The 21,830-nt window shown below is 49.9% G+C and overlaps 6 protein-coding genes across 6 annotated transcripts; 3 read left to right on the plus strand and 3 right to left on the minus strand.

The window, feature by feature from the left end:
* Window positions 1–75: 75 nt before the first annotated feature.
* Window positions 76–2,558, minus strand: BJY04DRAFT_179547 (putative MFS alpha-glucoside transporter). Its single transcript, XM_073709912.1, has 7 exons — window positions 2,276–2,558; window positions 1,769–2,219; window positions 1,595–1,718; window positions 1,499–1,540; window positions 668–1,439; window positions 504–608; window positions 76–445 (listed from the first exon to the last, which is right to left on the minus strand). The coding sequence occupies exons 2-7, from the start codon at window positions 2,064–2,066 to the stop codon at window positions 302–304; spliced, it is 1,485 nt and encodes a 494-aa protein (XP_073575746.1). The 5' UTR covers window positions 2,067–2,219; window positions 2,276–2,558; the 3' UTR covers window positions 76–301.
* A 1,383-nt stretch (window positions 2,559–3,941) lies between these two features.
* Window positions 3,942–4,374, plus strand: BJY04DRAFT_179556 (glycosyl hydrolase). The gene has a single exon (XM_073709913.1). It carries the CDS (start codon window positions 4,041–4,043, stop codon window positions 4,338–4,340), a length of 300 nt encoding a protein of 99 aa, XP_073575747.1. The 5' UTR covers window positions 3,942–4,040; the 3' UTR covers window positions 4,341–4,374.
* A 153-nt stretch (window positions 4,375–4,527) lies between these two features.
* Window positions 4,528–8,478, plus strand: BJY04DRAFT_179557 (glycosyl hydrolase). The gene has a single exon (XM_073709914.1). The coding sequence runs from the start codon at window positions 4,681–4,683 to the stop codon at window positions 8,224–8,226; it is 3,546 nt and encodes a 1,181-aa protein (XP_073575748.1). The 5' UTR covers window positions 4,528–4,680; the 3' UTR covers window positions 8,227–8,478.
* A 3,429-nt stretch (window positions 8,479–11,907) lies between these two features.
* On the minus strand, window positions 11,908–12,739 carry BJY04DRAFT_179558 (uncharacterized protein). The gene has a single exon (XM_073709915.1). The coding sequence runs from the start codon at window positions 12,715–12,717 to the stop codon at window positions 12,283–12,285; it is 435 nt and encodes a 144-aa protein (XP_073575749.1). The 5' UTR covers window positions 12,718–12,739; the 3' UTR covers window positions 11,908–12,282.
* A 2-nt stretch (window positions 12,740–12,741) lies between these two features.
* On the minus strand, window positions 12,742–13,574 carry BJY04DRAFT_179559 (uncharacterized protein). The gene has a single exon (XM_073709916.1). It carries the CDS (start codon window positions 13,466–13,468, stop codon window positions 12,932–12,934), a length of 537 nt encoding a protein of 178 aa, XP_073575750.1. The 5' UTR covers window positions 13,469–13,574; the 3' UTR covers window positions 12,742–12,931.
* Window positions 13,575–19,355: 5,781 nt separating this feature from the next.
* Window positions 19,356–20,764, plus strand: BJY04DRAFT_214132 (uncharacterized protein; the record flags this gene model as incomplete). Its single annotated transcript, XM_073715127.1, has 4 exons — window positions 19,356–19,472; window positions 19,539–19,894; window positions 19,946–20,267; window positions 20,321–20,764. 4 exons carry the CDS (start codon window positions 19,356–19,358, stop codon window positions 20,762–20,764), a joined length of 1,239 nt encoding a protein of 412 aa, XP_073575751.1.
* Between the last annotated feature and the right edge of the window lie 1,066 nt (window positions 20,765–21,830).

Raw genomic sequence — 21,830 nt, forward strand, 5'->3', positions numbered from 1 at the left:
ATTGATGTTTCCAGCTTCTCCTACCAGCGCAAAGTCACAACCATGGCCAGATCAGTATATTGACGTACTAGGACATTTTGACAAGCACTGAGCGGATATCTAGCCGCTTTCATTTTTATTGTTATATTACGGCGCTGGAAATCATGTTTTGAATAGTGATTTTATAAACCCAAATCATCTTGATTATTGAAAGCAGAGCAATGAGGCCTTACACTACACTTACAGTATCGTTTAGCGGTCGCCCAGACCACCCATGGGCATTCCGAAACAAGAGAACTATGCATGACCAGATAGCAACCGTTCAAACATTTGCTTCCTCCACTTGAAACGGTGGCTCCGTCTTGGAGTCCTGAGTCACAGCTCTCCTCTGCCCACTCACAGCCTGAAAGCGTCGCGGCGCGGTCCCGCTCGCGTATAGTCCGTCCATTGCTTCAAACGAGATGCCCTATCACACCAAGTCAGTCAATTTTCTTCTGTCTACACCTCATTATCCGACCCCGTACCTTGGTTTCTGGATATAAGTACCACCCACCAATGGCTGCGACCAGGCCCGTTCCGAGGAAGATGAACCCAACCTTGCCACCGAGATTCCCTGCATCTGGATTGATCTGGGGACAGTATTAGCAAGACTTGTCCCCACAAACGAGACTTAAAGTACGCGCCATACCATATACGGAATCGTGAACTGCATAACAAGTCCCCACGCCGCATTCGTAATCGTAACAAGCCCCTGCGTCGTACTCCGTAACCGCACAGTCGCAATCTCAGACGCGAGCACAAACCCCACAGGACCAATAGAAAATTGGTAAATGATCGCCCAGATGTAGATAAACACGATGATCCCCCAACTCGCCTTTCCATGATCCGGGACGCACCCCAAGATCCCAATGAGCAGGAGCATACAGCAGAGGAGGAACTGCGGGATGATGATCATGGTACGGCGCCCGAGGATCTCTGTTAGCGGGAACGCGGTCATGGTGGACAGCAGCATCACGACGTAGAGGACGATCGAGGCGTCGAAGTGATCCTTGACCCCGATCAGGTCGAGGAAGTAGGTCGCATACCCGATGATGAACGTCGCTCCGAGCATCTGCTGGCCGCTAGCCGCGAAGATAGCTGTTAGGGTGCGCTTGCGGTTCATGGCGTCGAAGCACTCGGCTTCGGCTGCGAGGTTGAGGCCTAGGAATGTACGCCGTGTGCTCCGCCGGGTGAGGTTGGCCTGGATCGACATTGCTTGGTGGGTTTCGGATTCCATGCGGCGGACTTCGATGGTGTAGAAGGTGGGGCTCTTGAATCCGTATACTTGTTGGAGGGACTTTCGCGCTGCGGTGGTGTTGCCTTGTCGCACAAGCCAGTAGGGGGATTCGGGGAAGAAGAACCAGCCAGCTGTGAGGATTGCGGGAAAGATGTGCATGCCCATGACTGGGAGCCACCATTGCCTTGGAATATTTATAGCAGTGTTTTTTTTTTTTTTTGGTATGGAGGAGATATGACTTACCATTTGCCATCAAGATAGCTGCTTCCTCTAGATACAGCGACACTACGAAGGAATTAGCTGACAGTCCACCGCATGACAAGACAAGGGGGTGCTGACATGGCGAACTGCCCAAACACAATACTCGTATTGAAGAAGCAGAGAGAGAACCCTCGCAACTCCGGTCGACATGTCTCCCCAATCCACAAGGGCGATATAGTGAACATCATCCCGATCGCAATGCCTACATCATATTACTACTGTCCACCTATGCATACATCGGTGCAAACAAACCGTTGACCCCCCTTCCAGCCAGATGGACTTTCCAATCCGTTGCAAACTGCTGAAGCAGCACTCCCGCAACAGAAATCACAGACGCAACCAAGATCCCAGGCTTTCGTCCATATTTCTCAAGCAGCGGCACGTAGATAAACATCGACGCGATCTCGCACGCCGGTGCAATGGAATTCCACGCGGACAGATAGTAAGCAGGGATAACGTGCGAGCCATCGGGCAGCAGCCGCCCAAACTGTTTCTGGAATTCTGGGAGTGCGGCGAGTTGACCTCCGGCGACGATGTCGAAGCCTTGCATGACCACTCCGCTGGACACCCAGAGACCTGGCGAGAGGTTATCTAGTAGCTGCTTTGTAGCAGCATTTTCGTGTACTCACACCAGAAAAAGAACCGCTTTTGCGACTTGAGCATGCGCCATCGTTGGCCCCCGTCGATGACAGAGTAGTCGACCCTGCGCTCGGTCAGCCTGGTGAGGGAGGATGCTGGGCATTGCCGGAGCCTATGTACCCGTCAATTCGGGCCTCGGATATGTTTTCCATCTTGCGTTATCGGGAGCTTAGCAGACAACATCGACATTCAAATTGCACCGTTGATATGTAGAACCTTATATGCCACACGGTGCGGGGTGGCAGGGTGTATTCAGTCGGAACAGCTCTAACCCCGGGGCAGTGGGTTATGAAAAAGCAAGCGAGCGGGCGTCGGCCTGGCCCCTGCATCGGGGAACTCTGGCTATTCTTCGCGATGGGCTCGGGCCAGAATGACCAGAAAGGTCCATGTGGGCCGAAAACGATGCTACGCACGGAACCGTGTTCTGAGACTTGCCCCGACATCGGGATATTGCCGAATTGGTGTCAACTGCCGTGCTGCAAGTGGGCCTTGTCGTTTTGTGCCATCGCAGAATACTTCTGATTGGGCCGAGCGCCCGAGACCAGCATGTTAGCTGGCTTAAAAGGTGGTGTGATTTGTGATAGCATCATCATAATTCTAGCGGAGATCCGATTCGCAGGGAAATGGATGAACTGGAACTTGGTATGCAGACATCTAGTACTCTGAAGATGCAAACAAAGTACCTCTCGATCATCATGTCGCGCATATCTACTGCTTGAGGCTATTCAAGAACCGCTGACGGATATCCGCACAGATCCGCATATTACTCAAAGCCCGCGATTTCGACTCTTTTGCCCGCTGCTCCAGCCACTGATTCCCTCCTGGCCCCGATACCCCGCACCACTTTTTTGCGAATTAGCCGGTTGGGTGGTGGTTCAGGTGTGGGAACCCTTCGTCAGTCTGCGATGTGCGCGGTGAGACAAGTCTGCAGTGCCAACCCCGGAAATGAAGAAATGATCAATAAGTGTCTCTTTTGCCCCCGGGACAGGGTCAATGTTATTGCCAAGAGATAAAGAGTGGGCTGCAGGATCAAGAGCCCGAGATAATTGATTACGGGCACTCAAGAACATCAAGTAAGATCAACGATTTGTTCATGCACCGGCATAGTGGTTGCCTTTCGCGGAAACCAGCCTGCCTCCGCGGGGAAATAAAATCAAGCAATTTGAGTATTGGCAGTCGAGAGTTTATCCCCGCGACTTCCACACCAATTCTGCACGATCCCTCATGGTTCCCAACGGGGCGTCCTCACGATGACCACAATAATATCGAGGAATCTTGTCGCACGTGCCATCAGCATCGGGGTGGCCTTCCGACCTCCGCGAGTTCATATGGTGTGTCCGGCTGGATAGATGAGATGCCCCGGAACAATGCCACTGTATTGCTTTCTCCGCTTTTTCTTTGCTGGGTTAGACGAACGCCACTGGGGTAAGCAAGGTTACACCGCATCTATCCCAGGTTTCAGAATATGGGGGAGATCGTCCAGAGTCTCTTCGCTTTCGCGCAACATCGGGGAATATTCACGGAAACCGAGAGGAGCTTCAGACGAGTGCAGAGGAAGAGGAGGGGGTCAGTGAGACTTTGAGTCTTGTAATGCGTATTATCTCTTGGCCCTACAGGAAGTAAAGCTGAAGACTGAAGCGCGAGAGCCTGAGAGTATATAAGAGCCTGTGCTTCGCCGCGAACTTGAGATTTTTCGCACTCACAATCAGCATCTTCGTCTCAGTGGTCTCTTCACCCAGACTCTGGATGCATTTATCCTGTTAGGATGGTCTCTTTCTTTACCTCTGCCCTAGCCGTCGGGCTCTTCCTTTTGCAGGTAGTAGGTGCGCAAACCTACAATGAGCTCTACCGACCTCGTTATCACTTTACGCCGGCTAAGAATTGGATGAATGATCCAAACGGTCTTCTGTATCACAATGGCATTTATCATCTGTACTACCAGTATAATCCTGAAGGAGATACCTGGGGAGCCATTTCATGGGGCCATGCTACTAGTGATGATCTAACCCATTGGAAGCACCAGCCTGTTGCCCTGCTTGCACGTGGATACCCAGATAATATCTCTGAGATGTTCTTCTCTGGTTCTGCTGTCGCCGATACCGAGAACACGAGTGGGTTTGGTACGAATGGAACTGTTCCTTTTGTGGCAATGTATACCTCCTATGTGAGTTCTGTGGACTTCTAGCTTATATTGGTGGACACCTCTAATGACTTCTGCTTAGTATCCCGGGTCACGCAATCTACCTAGCGGCAAGTCAGTCAACAGTGGACAGCAAGCTCAATCGATTGCGTACAGTCTAGACGAAGGCATAACGTGGACAACTTATGATGCTGCCAACCCTGTTATTCTTAATCCGCCAGCACCCTACGCGGATCAGTGGCGCGAGTTCCGAGACCCGTTTGTATTCTGGCATGAGCCAACCCAGAAATGGGTCTCAGTTATCTCATTAGCCCAACTCCACAAGGTTCTCATTTACACTTCGCCCAACCTGAAGGAGTGGACCTACACCAGTGAATTCGGCCCAATGAACGCAATCGGGGGTGTTTGGGAGTGTCCTAGCATCTTCCCGCTTGCTCTCGATGGAAACGAAGCCGAGACCAAATGGGTTGTACAAATTGGACTCAACCCTGGCGGACCACCTGGAGTTACCGGCTCAGGAACGCAATATATAGTTGGCAGCTTTAATGGCACAGCATTCGTTGCGGACCCCGACACTCCGCCTCAGTCTCCGTCTCCAACCTCCACCTCCGTGTCGACGTCAGTTAGTACTGGGACTCAGACATCCACTACCTGCTCCTGCCCAGAAGAAACTGGAGCAATTGGGGATGTTATATTCCAAGATTTCGAAGGCACTGCCAACTTTGCGTCTCGTGGCTGGGTTGCCATAGGGGGGTTAGTTGGGGCTGCACCTGCTCAGGGGACTCTTCCCGGACAGCAATCCGTCTCTGGATATGTTGGCACTCGCCTTGTGAATACTTTCTTGAACGGAGACTCAACCACCGGCACGCTTACCTCGCCGCCCTTCACAATCACTCGGCCGCTTATTAAATTCCTGATTGGTGGCGGCAATGCACCAGGCTTGGAATGCATCAACTTGAAGATCCAAGGGCGAAGCCAAACTGCGCGTACTGCCACAGGCCGCAATGAGGAGAAACTCCAGCCACAGACTTGGAACGTTACTGAGTACATAGGGCAAACTGCCGTCCTTGAGATCGTGGATCAGGGGAGGGATGGTTGGGGCCATATACTCATTGACGAAATTACCTTCACTGGGGATGCTACCCCTTCCGCGCCCACTGGAGAGGGTGTATTTGATTTCAATGGGACCGGTACTTTTGAAAGTCGCGGCTGGACTGCTACTGGAGATCTTGTCGGGAAGAGCCCCGCCCAGGGCACGCTGACGGGACAGCAAGCTGTTTCTGGTTATCGCGGAAACTTCGTCAACACGTTCTACAATGGCGATTCGACAACTGGAACTCTGGTCTCGCCCACCTTCACAGTCACCAAGAAAAGGATCAACTTCCTCATTGGTGGCGGGAATGCTCCAGGGGTGCAATGCATCAACCTCAAGGTCGGCGGCCAGGTTGTCCGCACTGCAACGGGCAGTGATAGTGAACAGCTTTTGCCAAGGAGCTGGGACGTCACAGACTTGATCGGCGAGAGTGCCGTCATTGAAATTGCTGATCTCAGCACGACCGGCTGGGGACATATCCTGGTGGATGAAATCTCCTTCTCGGATGTATCGGCTGAGCCGCGAGGGACCAACTGGATGGATTGGGGCCCTGACTACTATGCTGCGGCCCCATTTAATGGACTTCTGCCTGCAGACCGCACCAACATTGCCTGGATGAACAATTGGCAGTACGCGGCCAATATTCCTACCTCTCCATGGCGTAGCATGTTGTCGATCCCTCGGAAACTGTCACTCAAGACCATCAACGGATGGCCAACACTCATCCAGCAACCTGTTGCCAACTGGGACAGTCTAAAGATAGACACATATTCCAATTCTTTGAGCACTGTAACTGAAGGAACTCAACTCATTCCGCTCTCTGGGAAGTCCCTCGATATCACAGTGACATTCTCTGACCGGAACTCTGCGTCTCTAGCTCAGTTCGGCGTCCTCCTCAGAGCAACCTCTGACCGGGCACAGCAGACACGAATCGGGTATGACTTCGGCACAAAGAGGATGTTTGTTGATCGAACCAAGTCTGGAAATGTTGGCTTTGATGGGACATTCTCCAATACTTATTACGCGCCCTTGGCGCCTGGCAGTGACGGCAAGGTCACTTTGCGCATCCTCCTTGATTCTTCTTCGGTTGAAGTCTTCGGCGGCCAAGGCGAGGTCACCTTGTCGGCGCAGATCTTTCCCCAGGACACGGGTGCTGATGTCCGGCTTTTCTCAACTGAGGGAAGTACAAGTGGGATCACGATTAATGCAAAGATTCTGGGGTCCGCTTTCGATCCGCCCACCAGCAGCACCACCAGCAAGACCAGCACGACACTAAGCACGACACTAAGTACTACGGCACGTACAACGGTAAGTACGACTACCACAGGCACAAGCACCACCGTCCGCCCTTCCGCTACTGCTCCTGTCGACTTTCGCCCAGTTTTCCACTTCGTGCCAGAGCAGAATTGGATGAATGAACCCAACGGTCTTATCAAAATTGGGTCCACATGGCACTTGTTCTTCCAACATAACCCCACTGGAAACTTCTGGGGGAACCTCAGTTGGGGCCATGCAATCAGCACTGATCTGGTGTCCTGGACTCACAAATCAGTCGCAATCTCCAGTGCGGATGGAATACAAGCATTCACCGGGACCGCGTATTTCGATCCGCAGAATCTCTCAGGACTAGGAACACCATCAAACCCGCCGTATCTCGCGTTCTATACTGGTTACTTCCCCTCGACTGGGGTGCAGGATCAGCGGCTGGCATATAGTGTCGACCAGGGCGCCACGTGGATCAAATACCAGGGCAATCCGATAATCTCGAAAGCCCAAGAAGAGCCCCATGATATCACCAAGGGTCTGGAAACCCGGGATCCGAAAGTCTTCTACCATATTCCGTCGAGCAGATGGGTAATGATTCTTTCACACGGCGGCCAGAATAAACTCACCTTCTGGACATCGAGTGATGCGAAAGCTTGGACCTGGAGAAGCGACTTCACTGCCAGCCACATTCCAAACTTACCTGACGGAATCAATGGGTGGGAGGTGCCCGACTTTTTTGAACTGCCGGTTTTAGGGACGACGCAGAAGAAATGGGTGATGATCATTACTCCTGCCACTGGATCCCCGGCCGGCGGCAATGGCGTCTTCGCAGTCACGGGCTCTTTCGACGGTACTGTATTCACATCGGACCCTGTGGACCCCAGCGCATTCTGGCTCGATTACGGCCGTGACTTTGACGGTGCTCTCATCTGGGAAAATGTCCCTGCTTCGGATGGACGTAAAATTCTCGCCTCCGTTATGAATAGTTACGGTGGACATCCTCCAACAAACAGCTGGAAGGGAATGCTGTCATTCCCTCGCACACTGGAGCTTGAACAGTTCAATGGCAAGCTACGATTTCTACAACAGCCCGTGGATGAAGTCAACACGTACGCGTCACCCGTTGCAATTATCACGAACCAAAATATTGCCCCGGGGCAGACACTGCTTTCCGACATCCATTCCCGGACACTCGATATCAAAATGTCCTTCACCCCTTCGCCTGATTCTACGCTCTCTCTCGCTGTTCGGAAGGCAGGCTCTCAACAGACTTTCATAAGGTATGTGCAGAGTTCTAAACAACTCTCAGTTGATCGCAATACCAGTGGGAATATCTCGTATGATCCCGCAGCTGGTGGTGTCCACACTGCTACTGTGCAGCCTGGTGCAAATGGGGAGGTACAATTGCGTGTCTTGGTTGATGTATGCTCGCTTGAGGTTTTTGGGGGCCAAGGCGAGGCGGTTATTTCGAACTTGATCTTCCCCGACGTGTCTGCTGATGGTGTATCTCTGGAGGTGTCTGGGGGAAGTGTGGCTCTGGGGTCAGTGGAGGTGCGGGAGGTCCTCCTTTGAGCTGGCATGAGCTAGGCGCGATGTTTATGCTGTCATTCCGTGGCATATGGCACCTCACATGTAACTGGTTTCCTTTGTCTCTTACTATTGCTTCAGGAGGGCAAGGCAGTCCGCCAAAGCTTTATCTTTGCTGCCACCATATGTCGTCTCTTTGAGGATCACACAAGTCGGCAGACCCCGACCGAACCGCAAGGAACCTCAATATAGTGGGTCTTTGTATCCAATCACTATCCAGAAATTGATCTTATCCAACTCTTCTGGTGTTTGCCCTACAGTAGCTGATCCCTATAGATCTCTTGTATGTCTTATACTCTTCCTGTTTTCCATTTCCCGCTTTTTAGTTCTGTCAGATTTCACTAGTCCCTAGGTATATGGACATCTTGTGAGAGTCTAGGCGAGCAGAAGAGATACTGCCTTGCTGCCCAAGAAGAGGGGTACATATACACGACTACCTGAGAATATCAGAAGAATACAACTGATTGAAGCCCTCGACAAGAAATACACAGTATTTCTAACAAGAACTCACCCGCGTCTCACCCAAGTCGCACGACCATAAAGCGGTTTCACCCTAACCTTACCCCGGGTGGCACACACCCAACTTCTGGCCATGTTTCAGCCACTCGCCGGCTGGTTAGTAGTATGGTGGGTGACCACATGCGAATCCCAGCTGTTGTATGTTTTTTTAGAGCGACGGCAGGGAGCTCTGCGAGCATAGCGAGCATCTATACGTTTGTTGCCGAATGGAGAGGTTGAGGGGTTGAACCTTACATTGGAAACCCGCCTGGTGGATTGGTGGAAGTGCAATACACTACGTCGCAAGGGTTGCACGTATTTCATCTTAACTATTCAGCACGTCAAGAGAACGCCTTCCGCATGCATGGGTCAGAATCGTGTCTATGAAGAATAGCAGAGTAATAAGGTCTACGCGGGCCGGGCGATTATAAGCGACGCCACGTTCAGTTATTGGCCACGGACAGATTTAGCGTCGGTTAATAGAACCTTGCCATTGTAATGCGAACAGGTGTTCCTGCAGGATTGAGGGGAAGGTGGTTACGGCGGGCTGAACCTGCGGTCTAGATCAACCTAGGAAGCTCACGGGAATGCAATGAGAGCCCAGGCCGCCCACTGACGAGCAGCTGAGCACCCCTGTTTTGATCGAGCTCAAGCGACAAGAAGGAGATATCAAGGCGATCCTGCAAGCGGTACAGGATATCAAGACCGATCTCGACCATGGGTTTAAGCAATTGACCGACGATCTTTCAAGCAAACCGGATCTCACGGCCACTCACATCAAGGATATGCTTGCCGACGCCTTGTATGATCAGGTTTTCACTATTATTCAATCTGCAGCGTACGTGAGCTCACGATTAACTAGCTAACTACCTGTTAACTTCTGCTTGCTTAGAACTTGGATTGAGAATCATCAGAATTAAGTGAAAGTTACAGCGCAAGATGGACCGGACAAGTTTGCCCCATTTCTTGCCGAGCATGGAAGCCTGATTGAGCAACGACTGGATCTTCAAAGGGGAGTTGCGTCACTTGAGACCAACATTGCGAACTCAAACAAGATCCCGGCACAGCGAAGGTTGGATCTTTATCTACTAGGTGTACATTGGTTGTTGATATATGATAAGGTAAGCATGTCCCACAACTAGATGGCAGGAGCCATGGTTGACTAGGATATTAGGCGTAAGTTGAAGCCCAAGTCAGTGGTTTGATAGCGTGTGGAGACTAAACCAAAGTCTAGCATTATTGTTACGCGAGGGATCCAAGCAAGGTCCTTATATGTCGAAGGACAACAGTGGAGTAGGCCAGGCCAAAGCACCTCAGGCTTTGAAATGCGTTTATCTAATCTTGTTGCTCTAGGATCATATCTTGAGTCAGTGAACAGTCTGACAAATGACATAGATGAGGTCCCTACTTCTCCGAGCCCCAAACACTATTCATCGACCAATGAACAGTATCCTTCTAGCTGAGGCATGACGCCATCCGTGCGCGTAATGTCCTTGCAAAACTGATTGAGCGGATTGCCAAAGACCGAGAGAATCACGTTAACATAGTGGGCGAAGGAGAGACGGCTTATATCCAAGACGACTGGCCAATGTTCTCTGTGGGATGGATGCCTCTCCCAGGCCTGCGAGCGGCGCTTGGTTTACCGGATGCTATTGCTCTCAAGTTGGTAGCACGACGTATCACTGTGAGGCATAGTTGCTGATATTAGTTTAAGATCCTACAACGGCCTCGCAGTCGGCAACAACAGCCCCAACATTGTCCTTCTTTTATGGAGAGTATACGCGAGACAAGCGGTTGATTTTAGCCTGGGCCCGGCTCGGGCGGTTATGAATCACCTTGAAGATAATAGTCCGTCCTCAGACACAATCACACCTAAGCGTGACGCTAACTTAGATTAGTCCGACAGTGGAACAGTAGGGTCCCAGTGGGCCCAACCAAGAACCTGTCGCCAGGTGAACAACACATCGCGGCCAGTGTTGTCGATAAGAAGGACTCAGAGTCGCTGTCGCTCTTCCTCAAGGAAGAGAGTTTTGTGGGCCAGAAAGTCAAGTAAGCTAGCCACTTCGTTGTCAATCACGAAAAAGACGCAAGCTCATGATCGTGACAGGTACGCGGTAACATATTGCAATACCTATGGTGAGAGCTATTCAAGTGGCTGGAGCAAGCAGTGTGATATCGAGGAAGAGACCCACGGTGTGAAGGTATGTTTTAGAGCCCGAGAAAGGCATATTGTATGACGGGGTCTAAGTATCTCCTACATAGCTTAACCTTCATTCGATCAAATTCGACAATGATCCCCTCGCAGACCTTCCACTTATCACAGGTCCCGACAATACAGCAATCGCACCTGAACGATCGATTCGTCGCAGACGTATGTACCAGCTTCCGCAACACCGAGAGATAGAGACATACTAACGCAGAATTCTAGTCTATGTCCGCTATATTGAGGATCATGGGAAGAATGACGTCGTTATCTACCTTGGGGAAATAGGCGAGCATGAGGAGATTGTGTATCATGAGTTTCAACAGAAGCAACTGGAGAGCTCAATGGAGTAGAGATAATGGTGGTTATTTAAGCCCTAGACTGGAGTGCTACCAGGAACTCCATAGGGTTGCATGTATGTAGGATTATTTACGACACAGAGAGGGTGACTCTCCAGAAGGGTCATAATAGCTAAGGAACAAATGTTGATGGAACAATAGCTCTGCTAGAATGTTCCTTACCCAGGGACGTCAACTGTGATGTTAGACCCGGTAGAACGTCCATTACTGAGCCCAAGCTGGTCTAGAATCCGCCTAGATCCGACATGATTTGTGCACAAAATAACCTAGTGGATTCCTATGGGTCCCAGAAGCATCCAAAATGTTTAAGCTTAGAATTGACCACGAGACACGTTGTTGGGCTGTTTCTGGGAGCTTGTCCTTCTTGGCGTAGACATTCGCGAGGTCAAGGTTGTAGATTGGACGGAATAGATATCGGCAACGCTATAACTACACGTATTGATATCCATAAATATGCTCTTACCATGGCCAAGCGTAGCGCCGGCGCGCTGCTCTACCTCACTATCATTACCCTGCCCCCTCTCCATCTACTGTAGTACGGCCTCGCCTAGCCATGCTAGCTACAGAGCCTCTATTTCTTAATTGACAAATACATACGGCTATTGGGGGTGGAGAACAGGGTTTTATTCCCGCTCAACTGCACATGAGCCATTCGCCGGCTGGTTACGCGTATAATAAGTAATCACGTGGGACTTTCAGCTGTTGAATGTCTTTTTTACAAGCATAGCGAGTACACAGGGACCGAAGGGAGCATGCCTATTATACTGCTACTCTGGAAGAGGCTGATGAATGGAAAAAGAAGAAGTCGTTCGCCAGGTATTTCATGTCTAGGGGGCATCCGCACTGACACAGAGGGAGAAATACTGATATTCCATCACCTTGCGTGGTACCATTGTTGCTTCCGTACAGATAGCGGCAAGGACAGGAACAAGCTGTATATATTAAGAGAGAAAGACAGAACCAAAGGCTCGTGTCACCACATCATCGCAGAAATATGCCGAGTTCCCGGACTCGGGCCTGGTATTCTGGATCAGGATTCTCTTCTGTAACCTCCTCTGGGTCCTCTCCCCAATAGTGCTCTGGATAAAGAACCCTGTCCATACGGGGTTGCCAATATTGTTGAACAAAGTCATGCAGCCGCAGTTCAAGTTCGTCGTATTTCTTGATGAATTCGTCCATCAACTGCTCTAGTTGGCCGATAAGGGCAGCCTCTTCCTCGCGTATCTCTAGGACTTCATCATCATCCATTGGCTGGTATTCAATTCCCCAGGCGCGTAGATACGCCGCACTTTTATGGCACGTATGGGTCCGCCCCAGTGCGTTAAAGGTAAGAGACCGTAAAGTTTGAACAGAAGTATCACGCCTGTGGGCCTCCGAGAGCCATCCGGAGGTAGAGTCATGGAATCCGTCGATCATGGCGCCGAGTGCTGTATGATAGGGATCAAGACATTCAGTCCCCCGCCCAAAGCCGCGGAGGATTTGCTGGAACGAGAAGCAGCCGCTATTAGAACACGCACACAAACAACTGTCATGATAGTCCTCTCTTGTAATGAGAAATAAGACCTTGAGAACATCTAGATCCTGTTTCATCACGAAGGACTTCGCATCTTTTCCGAGTTTGTCATGTGGATCATACCAAGGTAGCTAGGGCATCCCCGAAGGCATCAGCGAGACTGAAGATTGATGGGTAGCCCTCTTCCGACAGTTGATAAAGGTTAGCACCTCGGGATACGAGCCACTCTGCACTTCTAATGAGATTGAATGGATTTCGTGAATCAAAGCCGTGATAAAGGTCCAACAGGAGTGCCATGCTATCCCCGTCACATTGGTTCAGATCTGTAAACCCGGCTGTGTAAAGATGCTCGAAGACGGCTATATTATCATCAGCACAACTGTAAACAGAGTGCGATTCGTCGGATGAATCATGTGCTTTGATTTCATGTCGCTCTAGCATATCGTAAACTTCAGAGGCCTTGGTGTCCAAGAGAGCACAACTTGGCAGCGAAAGTGAACATAACTCGTGGTGCGGCAGGCAGTTAATAGCTAATTGGTAGAGCTGCTGCCGTGATTTGACCAGACCTGAGATTATCCCTGTAATAAGATGATCATCATTCTGCTTTGCCGCTGCGCGTAGTTGCCATATATCAAACCATTGCAGGCGTTCCATGAGTATAGAGGCGCATTTAAGTTCCCCCGCGTCGCAGGCCTTTATAAAGCAATCACCGATTGCGTTTCCATATAGAGACCAGCTCTGATGTTGAGTTGCAGCTTGGCCTATTGATGATTGCAGTAAAATGCGTAGTCCTTCTGGCCATCCCAGGGATAGGGATAGTATTCGACAATAACCAGTCTTATCAGGGCATCGGTAACTTTGCGAGGTCAAACAATAGTTGAGCGACTCCACTGACCGAGAGAAGATGGCCATCTTAATCTCAAGAAATTCGAATGCTTGAGTAAACTCAGAGAGGCATCCTTTGAAAGATCATTGGTTTTATGTACATACCATGGAAATTTGCCGTCACTAGCGAGCACGCAGCCTGTGATGAAAGGTAATTCCATTCCCCAGAAAAATCATCGTCAGCCATAGGGGAGTTTATATATCCTCCGGCGTTTAGGAAAATATCTAGAACCTTCAGCCACTCGTCGAACTGAGGCGATTGAACATGTAGCTTATCAAACCAGAGCCGACGAATAAGCGTATCCGCAGGCGTCCTACCATTTATGGTGCGCTCATTGAAAGGTACCCCAGCTTGGATCAATGCACTAATAAATGATTTTAAGTCACCATGGGAATTCGGTTCGTCTCTGAGTACGTGGAGAAGGAAGGATTCGCAAAGCTCCTATTAGAGCATCAGTTCAGGCGACACGGATAATATTTATAGTATTGACCCGCTGCACTCACATGTAATAGTGTGCTGCCGTTTTCAAGACGATCGGTTGCGGCGGCACGTCCAACGTGGAACATCTGCAAAAGGCTTGTCTTGACACGGTCAATTTGGCCAGTTGCAGACGGGTAAGTTATCCTAGCTTCGGCTAGAAGCTTGAAGGCAGGTGAGTCAGGGGCTACTACCGCCTGTAACTGGATAACTGGGCTAATCGTGAAAGAGCCCCCACGCCCTGTTAAACTCATCATGACCTGCACTGACATACCCAAGAATCTGTTCGAGAATGCATAGCTTCCAATAACCCCTGTTGTGTGTTGGCCGCTAACATGTAGCAGGCAGGACTCTTCGTGCAGTGAATATGTTGCAAACTGCAAACCTGAGAAGGACCTCGCAGTGAAGCCACCGTACCTTGGTGATAGGAATTGCGGTTTTCGGCGACATGTGCAGTACTGCGAGATTTGCTCTATTTGCGAAGCTGGCACCCTCCGCTTCCTGCGGAGCCAAGAGTTCATCAGTTGTTGTTGGTCACAGAGATTGCGTAGTAGACTAGGCTCTGGTATCGTATGGATAGAATTCTGCATTGTGCCAGAAGTATCGGGTGAATATTTGGTAAGGGCTTGCGAGCTAGTAGATTTGTGTTGCTGCTCAACGGTGGTCAGAATCTTTGTGGTTCTAAGGTCTATAGAGGTCGTCCTTGTGATCACATCCTCCACCCGGCGGTTTTGTTGGTCCATAAAAGCACTTGTATCTGGATCAGCAGTAGTACAGATACACAGAGTCCAAGAGATAGAGTCATAGCATACACGGTAAGAAGCTGGAGAGCAAGGCTCAGACTGTCTCACAAATCAGACACCAAGTCTGACAAGGTAACCAAAGTTTCCTTCTTGAAAGGATATGCGGCCCTCTTCAGCTGAAGCCAACCGCTTTTCCTCTTAGATGCTGGACCCGCAACGGTCAAATTGCTTAATTTACACTCTTCCAACATCTTTTCCAAGCGATCACATGCCTCTTTGCAAGAGGCTAGATTATCGAGTACGAGGAGCCGATGTTGATCAGAAGGAAGACGGAGTTCATGCTCAGGGAGTAAAAAGCTTCCTAGTAGGTCAGGGTTTGCAGAAGGCCGTTGACTTTGGTGGTAAATCCTCGAATCTCGACATCGTAGTCGCGCCATGGTCCGTAGTATCGCAAAAAGCCCTGACTAAGGGTTAAACCAAGCGATACTACGCCCACCACTCCAGCGCTAACAGAAAAGGGATCCGTCATCACACCGTATGGAGATGTTGAGGCTGATGGAAGAGGAAAGACAGTGGTTTGAGAGTGAGCTTTTATTCTGGCTGATGAGACTTCAGCCTCGCCTGTTTGAATTCCGGCCTGATTGGCGCCACGTTGACACTCCCACGATGTGGCTAAGCTGCCTCAATGCGCCTGTAAAATTGACCTGGGTAGCAATGTAGTTACACAGGGCCGACTGCGCCTACGATAAGAAATTATCCCTTAGGAGTACTGTTGGACGCTTTGTGAGCTTTCTATCATACTGACGCGCTTCATCGCACGTTTTAACTTGAATATGCAAGGAAAGCATAGTTGGAGCGTTGGCGGGCGCCAAACTCATAGGGGCTTTTAATCAAGAAGAGGGCTATGCAAAGTGCCTTTCTTCTTGTCACCCTTGTAAGGGTGCAGGTGGCGGAGCAGTAATTTGGTCAAACATGAGGCCGCCAATGGCATGAAATCCTCGAACACCAAGCAAGCTGGGGAAACATCTACCTACTGATCGTAAATTCCAGCCTTAATCAGATTGGAATGGCGTAGGATTTCACCATCAATCCGCCTAGAACAATCAATCGGCCTTCCGGAATGTAATTTACTCCAACAATTCGCTCATCGAGTTAGAGATTACCAATGCCATTATAAACCAGTCCGGTTACCGCACTAGAACTTGAAAGGCCGAGGTGATAGATCGATGCTAATGGGTGAGCTCAATTGGACTAGACACTCGTTTAACTCTCATAATGAACATCGAACTGGTGTAGCCTTTTTGATGCTTAGAGCCACGATAATTTAGTACTATAGCAATAGCCATATACCATACCATTGGCAAACGTTCTCGAAGCCTGGAGCCTGGTTTCCGGATGCGTATATCCACAAACCCCTTGATTCCCCCAGCGAGTGTATCTGAATCAAGGTTCATAACGTTCAAGAGCCCCAAGATCCATACCAGTCTGCTCTCATACCACGCCTGCGTCTGGGCTGCGGCAGTTGCAGACTCGTTCGCTTTGGATCTGGCGTAATCATGCTCAAATCAAATAATGTATTCCACCAGTGAGCGTGACATAGGGCTAGGGGTGCTAACAAGGTTGAAACTGAAAGGATGGTTGTATTTGTCGTTGCATAGTCGACGCTGTAACGACCCTATTTCTTTTTAGGGCAAGCGCTGGCTTGGTAATGGAGTTTTTTGAAATGCAGTGGGAAAGGAAGGGAAGCGGAGGGACAAGGAACAAAAAGAAAAAAGGAAGCCAGGAAACGGAAGAGAAGGAGTGGCAATGCAATACGCATCTCGAACGGCCCATACGGTGCGTCTCTCTGCTGCCTTTCTCTTCCAGCGACTTCGACCTGCACCTCATATATGATCTTCAGAATAGCCATCCAGTTTCTTCGCAGAGCGCCAAAACGGATTGAGGCGAAATCTTCGATACAGAAAGACTATCATTTGAAAAGCGCCACAGTGCTTTGAATCATAGAGAGGTATATTTTACCACCCTTTAAGTACTGATTGCAGGTCTGGGACGATATTTTCCACCGTCTGAGAGAAACTCGAAACTGGTGGAAACCAAGGGGAACCCGTATCCGGTCATTGTAAACTTCAAAGCCCAACGATAACGCCTGGCCGTACATTCTAAAGCGTCGCAAGGCCTGAATGGAACCGACAACGGGGGATATTCCCATGCCCAGAGATGATTCAACCGGTTTCTTGCTAGTTGGCATGATCTGTGGCAATGCCTTACCGCGCAGTTGGCAGACTTTTCTTTTCGTGATCTTGCCGCTGGGTCGCTTATCGGCGTTGTAACTACAAGGTCTGGATGTCGAATTGTATCTTTCGATGTGAGTTCATTCGGCAATGACTGGTTGATGATGGCAGACGGGGGATTACCACTAGAACTTGGCGAGGAGGTCAGGATTGTGTTCTACTCAGCATCCGCGCCAGTATATACGAGTAGACTGCGTTAAGTATCGGTATATGTGTGGATTGCTGAGCTAGCACAACTGACCAAGTAAGAGTGAGATAACTAATGACAGCCTCGGCTTTTTCCCTTGCATCTCGCAGTTGCTCCCTGATAGTTGTAGCACATCGAGAAATCTTGAGCTTGCCTCTCTGGAGACGGAGGACCTTCCTAGGCACATCACGTAGGGTAACGTCGACGCTGCTGTATGCCAAACAAACGTTTGTAACAGTCTGTTAAAAGATGTCAGACTGCTGAACGTTTCGTTGCAAGACCACAGATCAACGGAGAAATTTCAAGCGCCCTATAAGAGATTCCCACTTATTGGCAGCCTTGCTGCGCGGATACTGGTGGGCACCACGTAAGCGCCAAACCGGCCCTGTGACCTGAGCAGCAAGGACTGCTATACGAACACCTGCAGACACCAGTCCGACGATATTGTGGCTCATTGGATATGGGAATGAAGGTTTTTAACAACACTCAGCTGCGAATCAGGTCCATGTTAGTCGCCGAGGCTGAGAGAATCTGGAAAAGCGACAGGGGCTCCAGGGCCATGTTTACCACCTACCCTACCCACTAGGATACATCCTTGCAACGTGTTTCGAGATGTCTACTAGAGAGGAACAGATAGCGCCAAAGGCTCGGGCTGAAAGGCTATCACCCAGGAGCCATGCAGGGATAATAAGGCTACAATGCAGCCTTCTGCAAAGGCGCATAATCACCAGACCCCAAGTATCTAACCTCAAAGCGCCATTCCCCTGCGCGATATTTCGGTAATTCCTGATTTCCTGCAAGCAATGCCGCGAGAATGATAGCATATATTCTATTTAGTCAATTACCAGTCCACTGCACTGATAAACCTCGCCACATTCATAATGGCTCTCGTGGATTCCATCTTTCTGGCCCTCACCCCAACTGTCCCACTTCCACAATCCCAATCATCCTGCATGTCTACCAAGACGAGATAAGTAGATTCGTACAATAACACGATAGTATCTTCAGCTCCATATGTCACAGCCCTGGCCGCGGCGAGGCCACGTTGGTAAGAGAGTTTTAAACCGAGGCGCGTTTTGTGATCAATGAGGCTAATCCCCTACCGTTAAGGTGGAGCAAGCTAAGAATTGTTAATACAGTGCAGTTTAGGTCTTAGGAGGTTCCTGAATAAGCCTTGCACTGGGACTTCTTGAGGCCCTAAAGAACTGCGCTAAGGGGAGGCATATGTCAGAGAATCTTGCAAAATTTCTGTACGAATTGGGCCAAAATGTGGTTACGAATCTCTAGGGGGAAGACCCTGAAAGTATGATGAGTGTCCTATGTAGGTATGATATTCTTTAGCAATCCACCACGCACCGCAGTCTTAATCAATAAGAGGCGTTGGCAAAGCTGGCTCATGAGTAGGGCAATCCGGACTATGCATGTCAACCGTTCTCAGCACTGCAATTTTAGTCTGCAGGGCGGGCTGCTGGGGACAGGATCGTTGGGGTTAATGATGTTGATCGTTGAGAAGCTGCCTCGAATAGTTTGCCAAGGACCAGAGACTCATGAAAAGTCGACTACTCTGGACTCCAGGGTGGCCCTGCATACAGTAGCAGCGTCCATGTGGATTGTATCGGCTAACAGGTCTGTCCGATATTACTATGCTCAGCCCCACGACATCAGGCTGGCAGACGATCTGGAGTGAAAGAGTGGATAAGAGCAAAAATAAAGTTTTTCTTTAAAAAAAGAAAAAGAAAAAACGGAAAGAGGGGTTACAGCCACGCTGTCTGCGTGGCCGGCGATGGATAACTGGTGGGTTACAATGTTTGCTTTGGCGGGATGATCTGGCAGCCTTGTCGATGCGGCTATGGGATCCAAGCCTTTGATCACTACCCAGCGTTTCACAAGCGATACATACCGCTAAATCCCGTCTATTGATTTGTTACGCCACAGTTAATGTCAAATCCTTGCAACTATGTCTGGCATTGGAGAGGCAAGCGGTACCATCACACTTGGAGATGCGATCATTAAGCTGGTCTATTTTGTTCAAGCTTTGAAGCAAGCATCCCGGCAGCTAGAACGATACGTGGTTGTTCTTCGGAGTCTTGATTGAGTGAGTTGGTCGCCGCACACTCCGGGCAGATATTGACCTTTCTAGACTCTCGACTTGATAGAGTCACTTGCTCCTGCGAGTAGAGACGGCGATCAGTTCGGCAGTGTATCTGTTTTCTTCAATGGAGATAAGCATAGACTTATCTCTTCGTGTAGAACGAATGCGAGAGCCATCCTTGCAGATGCCGAACACTTGATTGAAATCTGCAAGCGTGCAGAAAGCGAGGGTTTGCAAGAAACGATCCTGAAGCTGGTTCGACAGGCTATTAAGAACTCTGCAAACACCGCGAGGTGGGTTTTCAACGAGGGTTATATGAAGGACCTGTTCGCCGCAGCCACGCAGCTGAAAAGCCCGTTGTTTATGGCATATAGCTCACTTACGCTGGCCCGGAATAATATACGGTATGTGCGCCCAACAGCATGATCTACTTGTCCGAATCTAAGAACTCTTAGAGGTGCAGATGTTCATTCAAAACTCAAAGCGCTGACAGATACTATGACCCAACATATCCTGAGCTTTGCGGAGTCCCAGAAGAAATACCACAGAAGCGGCATCGACGTTGTACAAAGGGTTATTCCGGTCAAGCTTCCGGGGCTGGAGGTCAAACGCCAGCTTTCGTTTCATGGGAGGGGCAGTAAGACCCATTCAATCGGGGGGCTGCAGGCTGGAAGTAGCACGACAAGCCTCGAAGCTGCTGAGAGTACCAAAGGTGTCAGCACCTGCTCTAGCTTTGAGGCCAGCGAGCCTGGAAACAAGGTTGTCCACACCATAGCGGTGATTAGAAATGATAGGCCAGATTGGTTTCGATTTTGGAAGATTCGACACAGGGTGAGCGTGCTACGCGTTTGACTGAGGAAGAGAACGGCAAGACCCCGATCGAGACACACTGTGGTCACCCCGACAACCTGGATCATCTGGGTACAGCTAAAGAGATTGCTGGTATACCCTGTCTACCCGAAGCCCACACTTCCATAGCGGGAACGGAAGGTGCCGTTGGCAGTGATGAGCAGGCCCCAAGCACTCCTTGCGACTCTGAATCTCACCGAAAACCAAGCAACCATGAAAACTTATCCGGCACCCACTCACTTCTCACGGACCTACTTAGAGCAACTGATGGCAATAGCAACCACAACGCCGACGCGCAGTCGACATTGTCCATGAATGAAAGAATGGGGGATACAGCTATTATATCGGCGGATGACATGATTAGATTTCGTGTCAAGACGATAACAATGCACCACGACGGTTACCTTGTTCTGATTCTCAAATAACCCTGTCGTGGCGTCTGCGAGCATATACGCTTGGTATCACAGGACGACTTCGATCTCTAAGTTCGCCAGATTGTTACAGAGTGCTTGTACGCCGATGCCTAGCAGACAACGACTCATGTCTGGTCCTAGCCACAATCGCACTGTTGGTGTTCTACGGGTGCCGAAGTTAGGACACTCATACAAAATTTAGAGTCGTACTGTACACAGAAGCCGTTGGCAACAGCGAGGCTCTCAGCACAAACTGTTTTGGTCGTATTGGCACGATGGGAGGGGGTGGCGGAAGCTGAGCGTCGAGAGACGCAGACTATATCTAACTGGAGACATGGCACCGTTTGATGATGCTGACCAGGTCGATGAAATAGATCCGTCTAATCACCTGCCTCGAGCAGATTGTCAGCAGATAGTCAGCAGGAAAGGGCGGCCAACGGAGCATCTTCTGTTTTCACGGCAGTCCAGTGTGAATGTGGACGCCACACTTTGGTACAGGACGTTGATGTAGGGAATGGTGGCCAAATGAGTTTTATGACAGACGAGCGTCAATTTCTGTGCGGCGTGTGTCAGTCTCCGATACGAGTACGTGTCAGGGTCGTGGAACCTTCTGGACTTGGAACTCTTGGTCGATTTGCAAGGGAGGGATTGAACTGCCTCACTGCACTGGGGTCAAAGTAGCGTGCTCTCATTGATCGAAGTTATAGTATAGAATGGGAACTTACTCGCAAAAGCATGCAATCCAACGTCCTAAGTAGCAGGTGAACCCACGCTATGGTGTTCTAATCAGGATATTTAGTGCCAGCCATTTGAAGACTAAGGCCCAGAAACTGCTTTTGATGGCCTAAAGAATTGCCTGCGGATCTCAATCAATTTTGCGCAGGGTGACTAGGCTGGCTAGGCGCAGACTCCTTTCGAAATTTGATTTCTTGCTAACACAGAATGAGTTCACCGGAATGATCCCTTTCTCCGCAAACCACAAGGTTCATATTGAGGCGCCCAGTCGGGGGTGCATTTCACCTTCAAAATTCATTAATTTCCACAATTGCGCAAGTCTAATGGCAGGAAGGCTGTCGTT

The sequence above is a fragment of the Aspergillus karnatakaensis genome, assembly GCF_047715665.1.
Source record: "Aspergillus karnatakaensis strain CBS 102800 unplaced genomic scaffold BJY04scaffold_5, whole genome shotgun sequence".
In the NCBI taxonomy this organism is placed as follows: Eukaryota; Fungi; Ascomycota; class Eurotiomycetes; order Eurotiales; family Aspergillaceae; genus Aspergillus; species Aspergillus karnatakaensis.

Coding starts and splice junctions, on each gene's coding strand:
- BJY04DRAFT_179547 (XM_073709912.1), bottom strand. CDS start 2,066: ATGCAAGGCTTCGACATCGTCGCCGGAGGTCAACTCGCCGCACTCCCA. Junction 1,541..1,594: donor GTGTTTGGGCAGTTCGCCAT/GTCAGCACCCCC, acceptor ATTCCTTCGTAG/TGTCGCTGTATCTAGAGGAA. Junction 1,440..1,498: donor AGCTATCTTGATGGCAAATG/GTAAGTCATATC, acceptor AAATATTCCAAG/GCAATGGTGGCTCCCAGTCA.
- BJY04DRAFT_179556 (XM_073709913.1), top strand. CDS start 4,041: ATGAATGATCCAAACGGTCTTCTGTATCACAATGGCATTTATCATCTG.
- BJY04DRAFT_179557 (XM_073709914.1), top strand. CDS start 4,681: ATGAACGCAATCGGGGGTGTTTGGGAGTGTCCTAGCATCTTCCCGCTT.
- BJY04DRAFT_179558 (XM_073709915.1), bottom strand. CDS start 12,717: ATGATCGACGGATTCCATGACTCTACCTCCGGATGGCTCTCGGAGGCC.
- BJY04DRAFT_179559 (XM_073709916.1), bottom strand. CDS start 13,468: ATGGAACGCCTGCAATGGTTTGATATATGGCAACTACGCGCAGCGGCA.